Source organism: Fukomys damarensis, unplaced genomic scaffold, assembly GCF_012274545.1.
Source record: "Fukomys damarensis isolate Sample0158 unplaced genomic scaffold, DMR_v1.0_HiC HiC_scaffold_12, whole genome shotgun sequence".
In the NCBI taxonomy this organism is placed as follows: Eukaryota; Metazoa; Chordata; class Mammalia; order Rodentia; family Bathyergidae; genus Fukomys; species Fukomys damarensis.
Window position 1 is genome coordinate 48,473,617 of NW_022900924.1, and position 10,810 is coordinate 48,484,426.

General features: G+C 39.9%; 1 protein-coding gene across 3 annotated transcripts in view; it reads left to right on the forward strand.

The window, feature by feature from the left end:
- P3h2 (prolyl 3-hydroxylase 2) overlaps window positions 1–10,810 on the forward strand; it is a 140,034-nt gene that overhangs the window by 102,314 nt on the left and 26,910 nt on the right. For all 3 annotated transcript variants that reach the window (XM_010624113.1, XM_010624112.3, XM_033762575.1), the window contains 5 exons: window positions 2,489–2,620; window positions 5,003–5,145; window positions 6,344–6,433; window positions 8,309–8,349; window positions 9,736–9,830. In XM_010624113.1, coding sequence (XP_010622415.1) covers window positions 2,489–2,620; window positions 5,003–5,145; window positions 6,344–6,433; window positions 8,309–8,349; window positions 9,736–9,830 — 501 coding nt within the window. The remainder of the gene's footprint in view (window positions 1–2,488; window positions 2,621–5,002; window positions 5,146–6,343; window positions 6,434–8,308; window positions 8,350–9,735; window positions 9,831–10,810) is intronic.

Consider the following 10,810-nt stretch of genomic DNA (forward strand, 5'->3'; position numbering starts at 1 on the left):
TGGAAAAGAATAGAGGTCTTCTAACTCGGGTTCTTTAATTTTTAACGTAATTACCACCACCAGTGTCATAACTTTCAATAAAGAAAGGCGATTTAAAAAAAAAAAGAAGGTTTAGTCCCACAGACCAAACCAAATACTAGCACAAATTACAGAAATATGCCAAGTTTCTTGGGAATTTGAAGCATATCCAAATTATTATGAGGAGGAAAATTTAAAGTATTTTCCCACACAGTATCTTGGTTCTCAAACTTACTAGAAGCATATTAATTGCACAATCACATTTAAGATAGAAAGCAGGCAAGGAACACAAGTAATAAAAAGCAATATGACACCTCTCACTGTGTAAAATTCTGTCTGGTTCAAATTGTCCTAAATTAGGAAGAAAGCTAGCATTTAAAGTACAAAATGTACTAGAAAAGCATAATGTTGAGATTTGGAGTTAGAAGAGACATTGAAAGCTAGAAGAACTACAGATAGCTGGTGAATGCAGTTATTTATTCATGACTCTGCTGACCAAAGCCCTGAAGGATATCTTTTTGTCACTCTCATTTTGTTGCTGTTTGTATTCTGTCCTGAAAATATTTCCATTCCAGTTTTGGATTTGCTAGGTGTGTTTTCCCCCTTTTCCTTTTGCTTGCTATTTAGAATTAGAAGAAATGTATGTGTATAAGAAGGGAAGGGGACTGCAGAGTTCATGTCTAACATGTAACCAGGCAAAGAGAATGTATTCTTCCCTTGCAGACCCCAGCTGAAGTTAAAGACTAGTGGACTCAGGAGGTTCTGTTAGCTGTGCCGTGTAGGATTGACTTAGCCACGTTGTGTGAAGCTGGCACAGCGTCCTGCGTCAGAAATTGCCCGTTTCCTTCCTGTTGTGTTCTGATGTCACTCTTCAAGATCACCCAGAGTCCAGCTGAGCTCAGACTGAGCAGAGCACCTCTGGAAGGAAGGCAGAGCTATGGTAAATTAAACTGTGCAGCCGTGGTACCCAATGATTGTATCCTCCTCTAGGGAGGAGGATGACCTAAGTGTGAATGAACCGCTCTCTTCCTGAAAAGACTACCTCCAACTTCCTTGTGAAAGATCAACTTAGGCAATATATGGGAGGAACTTTCTTCTCTGTGCCATCAGCCTATTGTGTTTCCCAGCTCTGGCTGTGTTGACTCAGCCAAGGATTCACAGAGCATGAAAACCCTTGCACTTGCAGGTCAGGAGATGCTGTCTATTTGCACCTGAATAATAAGGACAGTCAAAAACGAGCAAGTAGGAACCAGAAAGGCTGTATTCAAATTCTTTTGTTATTGTTGTTTTGCTGTTGTTGCTGTTGAGAAGTGTCCCATTCTGTGTCGCGTGAACTGGACTGCAGCTGCAGGCACTCCTGTTTAACAGTGGAGGTCCGTTCCTGGTCACTAAATGAGGAATTGTTTACAGTGTGTGCATTACAGTTTTCAGAGCAAAGAAATAGTCAAAGGAAACCACCTTGATGCCTGCTTTTATTTGCATAACTCTGTAATCGTATCAGCACATAAACCTGCAGTACTGTACTCTACATTATGATCAGCAAAAATTACAGTACTGGATAGCAAGGTTACCAAAAATAAAAAGACATTGAGACTCTATAAACAAGATGTACAGAACTGTATTAAAAAAATAGACAGATCATAAATCTGAGTGGCACGTCGTTAGTCTGAACAGTCATTAAACAGGTGGGTTGTTAAACAAGGGATATCTTGTACTTCATTCAAATAATCCTCAGTCTTTAGCCCCTGGAGTAGCTGGGATGAGAAGTGTGTGCTTCGCCACATCTGGCTCCTATCAAAATTCTTCAGTTTTCATCTTCTCCTCTACTTTACCATTCCCTGGTAAAGAATATACAGTGTCCCCAGTATGTATAAGAATGCACCGTGTCCGGGGGATGGGATGATTCGTAATTGGACAGAACAGGGTCCTGACCAGTGGATATAAGACACAGGGTTTTTATTACCTCTTTAGAAAAATTTGGCTTGGATCGATTAACAAGAAAAAAAAGAGCTCTACTTCTCCCTCTGAACTCTGCCTACTCGTGGTTGTATAACTAGGATCAGACTTTCAACCCTGACCCAAGACACTTCAGGCCCTCTAAAGCATCCGTAGTGATGCCTCGAGGTTGTTAGGTCAGAAAGTCCACGCTTTGCCCAAGGGTGTGAGTACCGTGAAATGATCTCTGTCACTTTCAGGCAGGGTAAAAAAGAACACAAAAATGCTGTGGGAAGAAGAGGGTGCAGCGTATGGAAAAGACCAGGAGCCAGAGGGTTTGGGATCTGCTCTCCCAGTGATCACCCAAAGGAGCTGGTGGCAAATTGCTGTCTGTAAGATTTTGCAGTCTTGAAATGAGAATCATAGCGAGTCCTCCCTGGGGTGTGGTGAGGGAGGAGCGCTTGTGAAGCTGGACCTGTGACCGAAGCGTGGCTTTCACGGCCTGGGGGACATAGGCTCGGCTCTTGTCTTCCAGATCACTACATGCAGGTGCTGGTTTGTCAGCATGAGTGCGTGAGGGAGCTCGCCACTCGCCCCGGCCGCCTCTCACCCATTGAGAACTTCCTTCCTCTGCATTACGACTACCTACAGTTCGCCTACTACCAAGGTAAAGCATGGGTCATCTCTGAAGATCTGCAGGGGCCGTTTTCCCTTAGCGCAGCCATCACTTTCTCCTCGCTCAGTTCTCTGCTCTCTTCACTTGGCCAGTGTGTTGGTCAGCTTTGCTGTTAATGGGACAAAATCCCTGACATCTGTAATTAAGAGGGCAAAGAGTTTATTTTGGCTCATGGTTTCTGTCCATGGTGGGCTCGCTTCGAGGCAGGCACATGAGAACTGACAGGCATGGCGGAGCAAAACTGCTCACTTCATGGCCACTGCGGAGCAGAGAACCGCAGAGGAGTGCCAGAAAGGGGCCAGGCACAAGGTGCTGTCCCCGTGACCCACACAGACACACCCAGGAGCGTGCTTCACTGATCTGCTGCGCGTCTCTTCATGGAGTCAAGAGCACAATCATAAGGAAAGGCTGCAGTCGTCAAAACAATCAGAGTTTATGCCGTTTCTCTCTCATCTCACGTTACTGTAGTTTACGACAAGCGGAGCAGACAGTGACACCAGAAGTGGACAAAATGCAGCATTTAATACTGGAATAATTTCCTGAAAATTATACTTGACTGACACTTTTCAATTTTTAGATTTAATTTTAGTATGAATCCATCCTCATGGATTAAAGACCAAATATTGTAGATGCCTCCCTCTCTTCTCTGTCTCTACAGCCCAATATCATGCAGTTCAATATAACTTCTTATTTATTCTTGCAGAACTGTGTACATAAATAACCGTCTATACACACACACACACATACACAGAAATTTATTTCCCCTTATTTTACACAAAAGTCAGCATGTATTTATACTGTTTTCTACATGTTTTTCACTTAATATCCTCAACTAAAATGTATCTGTGAAATTGTCAAGTTTTGGCAATTTTATATGGTTCTATTTAATTTTAGCAGTATATAGAGATCTTCCCCATCCATTTTTTAATATCGCCATGTTATTTTACTATAACTTATTTCAGTTTTCTCTTGGTGGATGAGTAATTACTCATAATCTTCTATTATTACAATCAACATCTGAGTGGATAATATTTCAGATATGTCATTCCATGCCTTCGTGTAATTATCTGCAGGACAAATATCTAGAAATGTTATCGATGGATCAGAAAAATTATGCATTTGTAGTTTTGCTAGACATTTGCAAATTTTACTCCACACAGATTCTTACATTTTCTGATGTTCATGAGTATGTTTGTTCGTTATCAAATTCTTACATAATCACCAACCCAGTAGTGAAAATTGATATCTCAAAAGAATTTTATCTTACTGACAGAGATATTAAGCATCCTTTCTTATGTTTAAAAGCACTAGAATTCAGATTGCTGAAATTGGTCATAGCCATCATGTTGTCTAAAAATCTTTATTTTATAGAGAAATAATTAAAGTCACTCAGCTTTCTGACAGGTCCTAATTCCCAGATCATTGTTTTTCTAGTTATTTCTACTATTTCTAGCATCAGTGTCTTGCATGGAAGTCAGTAGGAAAGTATTTCCCTTTTAAAATAATAAAAAGTAGTAAGCCAACATTTTAAGGCTACTTTGGAGAATCCTCTCTCTTCTCAAAAGCAAACCATTACTCATTGTCCTGGCACTCTCGGCAAATGATAAATCATGTTCACATCATGAGGAGTAAAAGCGAAGGAATTGAGAGAGTTGCCTAATTGTTGTCACTCTTAGTAGCAATCAGAGCTGTCTCTGAGTATATATATCTGGAAGAAATTTCTTTTAAAACAAGTCCAGTCCCGTGACCTATTTGAAAACACGACATACAACTTTCAAACTAAATAATCCCTTGTAATAGCTGCGTATTTCCAATAAAGAGTTCATAGTTGAAACATTTTTGCTTGTTTCTTTGAGTAGGTGGCTACTACTTAGGTTGCTGTAGAGGGAGGGGTTGGGGGTATTCTCCAGAGCATTCCATAAAAGTACCAGTTTTTGCAAACTTAACAGCAATGAGAAGTATCATTTTTAAAGCGCTCACAGTCCTCATACATCATGTACAAAATGATGCTTCTTTGATGTAGAAGGCCACCCTCAGGATGTTTAGTTAACCTTAATCAATACAAAAGTCAAAATGAACTCCTATAGGTCTTCTGTGCATTTGCATTAAGTTTTCCACAAAAATCTTCACGTAAAGACTTTTAATCACATATGCAAAACACGCAGCACCAAAGCAGACCAAAACTTCCCTCTTTTCGTGGCTCAAATCCTATCCTTTCTCTTGTATCTCTTGTTCACCCGGCTCAGCCTCAATTTATATTCCCTTTCATTGATAAGCAATGCTGCCGTCAGCAGATGTGTTGATGTCTCTCTTGCAAGCCCCTCTGAGCAGAGAACCAGGCTGACCTCATGCTGCACACTCTTGGCCTTTCAGTTGGTGATTATGTAAAAGCTTTGGAATGTGCCAAGGCCTACCTCCTCTTCCATCCTGATGATGTGGATGTGCTGGACAATGTAGATTACTATGAAAGTCTGATGGAGGCTGGAATGGACTCAGCATCTGTTGAGGCTAGAGAGGTAAGACCGATGCTCCAACAGGAAGTTTATTCAGACCAGAAGCATATGTTTCTTCATATATGCTAGCTTGTGAAAATATGTTTACGCGAGGATATGTTTTTACAGCTCTGGATATTTCGGTTAGCTCATTTGTCATTATCAAATAAAAATATTTTTACTTGACCATCTATCATGCGATTACCACCCAGCGTGGGTCCTTGCTTCAGTTTTCATGGAAATTAAAACTGAGGCATTCAGCATGAATTTACAGGAAAAGAATTGTGTTTGGAAAGTAAGGAAAATGAGAGAGGGTACAACTCTGACAAAAACCCGAGCTGGACCTCTAACAAAGGAAAGGGAGAGCAAATAGGTCTGGAGAGGAGACTGGGACTGGCCCAACAAAGAATAGAAAGCGGTTTGATGGGGTGCTGTGGTGGCCTGGACTCTGGCTGATTGCTATCTCAGTTCTGCTTTCTTAGCTCCGGAAGAATCCTTTTTGGCTCGAGGGAAATTCAGTTCCCATGAAATGGCTATTCTTGCTTGGGGGTGGAGTGACTTCATCATGGGACAGTCACAAGCCTGCCTTTCCTAGACCTCACTGAGACTGCGGGCTTAGAACAACAGCCATCTAGAGCTGGACACTGCAAAAGCTAGTAATTGAAACTGCCTGTAAATCCTGAAATTCCATTGTCTCATCTAGCTGTTGTCAGTCTTGATCGGGGAGAGGACAGGCTGGGTAAATTCAGGGCTAATGTAATGCAGACGGTCCTGTAGTTATTAGCTTGCCTGTGTGCAAAGTTGAACACAATTTTAATGTCATAAAGGGGACATAGAAAATGAGAGCACAAGTGCCAGGCTTGACCTGCTTTTAGTTTCTCACTGGGCAGCTGCCTCAAAATAAAACACGAATTATGCTTTTAATGAATAACAGGTTAAGGACTCGGGAGTGAGTTTGTTTGTCTTCTGTCCCTATAATGATTTCTAACTGTATCAGTATTTCTTCTTGTTTTTTTTTTTAAGAGAGGATCTTGCTATGTAGTTCAGACTGGCCGTGAATTCACTATGCATCTCAGCCTAGCCTTGAACTGGCAGTGATCCTCCTGCCTCAGCCTCTCAAGTTCTGGGATTACGCGTGTGCACCAACCACACTTGGCTGTGTCAGTATTTCTTGAATGTTATTTAACATAAATATTATCCTTTTTCCTTCTTTTTCCCCTAGGATGCGGCAATGTTTGTGAAACGTCATAAACTTGAAGCTGAACTAATAAAATCAGCTGCAGAGGGTCTTGGATTCTCATACACTGAACCAGTAAGATCAAAATGGAAAAATTAAATATTTATTAAAATAATTTCTCAGTGGAGTTCTCATTTATAGTTTTATCCCCCACCTCCAGTCTCAACATCCAGCTTGAGTTAAAAATTGAAGAGGAAGGGTCTTTGCCCAGTACATGAATTTTAAAGATTTTAGTGGATTTCCATACCATTGAGGCCCACAGTCAAAGCCAGTATATCCAGTAGAAGTACTTTCTGTGCAATTCATTTGCCTCAGAGTTGTTTTGTTTTCTCAGAATTTATATGAACACAATGTTTCCTGCTTCTTTTAATGCTTGCTTATTATTTAAAAATTAAGGAGATTTCAGAAGGAGCAAAATCAGTCAGTCATCTGGTTGCCCTTCTTCCACATCCCAGGTTGCCTTCTAATCATTGTTCATTTGGGGACAATACTTACGGAGCTACTACCACAGTATAGCTACCTTCGTGTTCTGATTTTCACATAGAAAGATTTGTTACCTCTGTATTTGTATAGCTTTAAAAATAATTTCTAGCTGTATGCATAGAATTGATATACAAAAGTAGCACTATTCCTGCTGCTGGACATTTGAATTACTTCTGATTTTTTTACCATATTTAATGCATTAAACATTGCTTTCTTTCTATTGAGCAGTAACCTTAGACTACATCCCATTAGGATTCCTCTGCCATCAGAGGATATCAGGTTTTTAAATTCTCAAACCTAAGTTGCTTTTCTAAGGGAATTTTTCTGATACCTTCTCTTTTCCTAGTGTTGCACAAAAGTACCAGCTTACCCATGACTTCTCATCAGTAAGAAATAACATCCTAGCATGACTTCTATTACTTCTTTGCTTCCTTTTGTCCCTCTTTTTTCTCTCTCTCTCACTCCATTTATTTTTTCCTCCCTCCCTTCTTTTTCATTTTTTCTTTTGGTATAACTGGGGACTGAACCCAGGGCTTTGTCTCTTCCCCTTCTCCCCCAGTACTGGGGATCGGACTCAGGACCTTGCACTGGGGAGGCAGGCTCGGTGCCACTGAGCTAAATCACCCACCCACTGGGGCTTTCATACTGAGTGACATCTCTAGGCCTCCCCCCGCCTTTTGAAACAGGCTTTCAGTCATTCAGTTGCCCAGTCTGGACTTGAACTTCTCATTGTCCTGCCTTGGCCTCCGCTAGTGTTGGGATTATAGGTGTGAGCCACCACCACTCTAGGCCTTACTTTTCTGTTTTGAATCACCTGGCCATTGACTCTATTCATTTATCTATTGGTTCCTTACATGTTTTCAGTAATATACATTAATATAGTTATGGAAGCATTATTTTTCCATTATAATATATTTATCATTTTTCTTAGGTATGCTATGTATTCATTAGCACATTTTAAAGGTCTGGTTAATGTAAGCTCATGTTTCTAATGTAACACTTCTATAAAACTTGTTTTTATTTATTATTTGAAAGATTGTATTATCCCAAGAGGTCCCAGAACATGTAACTTTACTGATTTGAAAATTCTAGACAAATGACCGAGCTGAACTTCTTTCTTTCTTCCTTACTCTTTTCATAAAACCTAAAAACAGTTGGCTGAACGATGTTTCAGGCATCTCTGAACGAAACAATTTTCAGGCCACTTTCTGGGACTAGAGGTTGGATGCCCAAGCTAATTCCATACTAATTTTTGATTCCCTCGTACTTCATTTTGTCTTTGCCAGAATCACATCAAGCTTAGCCTTCATTTTATTAAGGTTTTAGATAAAACATAGTGTGTTTTGATGCAAGGTTGAAGCTGCCTAATATTTTAGGTCTTTGGAATATTTTATATGTACTTTTGTTTTATTTCTGAAAATGATGTTATAGCAACCAAATTACAAATATTTTCTTAATTTAATATAGAATTATTGGATCAGATATGGAGGACGACAAGATGAGAATCGGTAAGTCTTGTATTCGCATTTTTTTGCGCCTTTTCATTGAAAAGAAATACAGAACATATTATAAGGAACTTAGCCGTGTGACACTGGTAAACTACACACACACACACACACACACACACTCACAAACAGTTTTGTGCTACAAATTAAGAGACCTATGTTCTGGCTTTAGCTATTCCAGTCACATCTGTGGGACTTTAAATGGTTATCTTGCTCCCTGGGTCTCTTGATTTTTCCTAAAATTAAGGAGTTGAATCAGTTGCTCTTGGAATGCTAATATTATGTGATTCCAAATCAGAGACAGTTGCATCCTGTTTGACTTATTAGTAGTAAAAAACTATGAAATTGTAATAGTGAATTCCCTTACTATATTTAAATTCCTTTATTATATTAGCTTGAAATTAATAAGTTCAGAAAGTTTTTATGCAAGGTAAATACAAGGTGTTACTAACTCACTTAGAAGTGATAAGTCATAGTTTTGAAAGAATTGAAATAAATTTACATGGCTGAGTTATGTAAGTTTCAAATTACATGGCCCAGTTTAACTATTTTCAAATGGGGAAACAGGCCAGTCGAGGGAAGACACGTAGGCCTTCATGAAGAGGGACTGGCAGATCCAGTTCTTACTCCGAATCTTACGATGTTTCATTGGTTTTCAGGGAGTTAATACTGGAGTGCTGTAAGATTATTACAAGAGAATAGAGTGTACATGTTTGGATCTGTCCAGTCTGTTCATTGTGTATGTTGAAGGCACAGCCTGCTATCATTTGTGCCTTTGAAATGCGTGGCACGTTGCCTGGCATGGTGGTGCACGCCTGTATTCCCAGCACTCAGGAGGCTGAGGCAGGAGGATTGCTGTGAGTTTGAGACCACCCTGGACTACATAGTGAGTTCCAGGTCAGTCTCAACTATATAGTGAGACCGTCTCAAAAAACCAAAACCAAAACCAAAAACAAGTGAACAAACAAAATGCATGGCACAAACCTATATGTTCTTCTAATTATAGTCAAGAACTAACATCAGCACACACTTTATTTCAATAATTATTCAGTGATACATCCATGCTCAAGTAGTGCAGCATTTGAGCATTACCACAATGAACATGGTCATTTTTTTTCCTATTCCTTGGCATGATAATCTAATCTACAGGATAGGGGTTGAGGGCTAAATGCAATTAATTGTAACGAATGTTGCACAAAAGTATTTAGAAGATGGAAATGGATCATGGTCATTGAGAAAATAGAGTACTTCACATAGGCAGGGCCTTTGATTGATTTTGAAAATTAGGCAGCCTTGTGTGCAATATACATAAGCATACGTGATAGCATCTTTGCCTTTAACCATCTTGGTTCAATGAGAAATTGTAATTTCAACTTTATGAATGGACAGGGTACCTTCAGGAGTGAATGTGGAAGAGGCAGAAGTTCACGGATTGTCAGTGGGAAGAAAGTCATCACCCAAGACAGATCGAGAACTAAGGGAGGGTAAGTGTCTGCACACTTTTACCCTTACAAAGAAGAGAAGAAGGTGGGCTGGGAGCAGTTCTGGTCTAGATCAAGACAGAACCCACCTTCTCTGGAAAATGTAGAGTGAGACTAAATCTACAACAGTTCATCAGGCTGAAAGGGAGGCTTACAGACACAATGCCTCAGGTTCGTATATCTTTGCAGAAGTGATCCAAATTCTCTCCCTCTGCCCCATTGGAATACTGTATGTCAGACAAAGAGGATGTGGTCGTTCCATCCCAAGTCAAATTCTGGAGTCTTAATAAGGACACAGGACTCAGTTATTTCATGCAGTCAATTAGTGAGGTCCAGGTAATACGGGATTGACAGCGTTTCTGAGGAGCTCGGAGAGGAGATGGGTCATGTGAGATATTACGTTCCTTCACCTACGGTATTTAAGAATATAGACCTGAGCAATGCTTTGAGGAAAAGTCGATTATATTTTTAATGTTTTTCAACTCTAGAAATTAAACCTTATATGCTAAATTTCGTGCCCTACCACTGAGTTACATCACCAGCTTCAAATTAGATGAATTGCATTCACCGAGCTGGAGAAGCAGCCATTGTAGATGATAAAATAAATCAAGCAAAGGCACACAAACAGAAACAGCAGCACATTATGTGCCCAGTCATGTAAAATCAAAATTGGTAGAATCCCAGATGGAGTGTTGCCAAAAGCAGTTTTTAAATAGAGCCAAGTATCTTAGAATAATAAATTATGAGCACTATTAGTAATAGCAGTAATATTACTAGTAATAGCAGTAACAGTAGTGATCCCTAACAATTATTGTTTCTATATCTTTTAGACTCTTCGAAGCAAGTTTTGGAACAATCCATTTAATACTAGCAGCCTTGCCTATGTATGAAAGGATACAGGGGTGGGTGGGATTTAGCTCAATGCTTCTGTCACCTGCCTCACAAGTGCAAGGGCCCGAATTCAATCCCCCAGTACCAGAAAA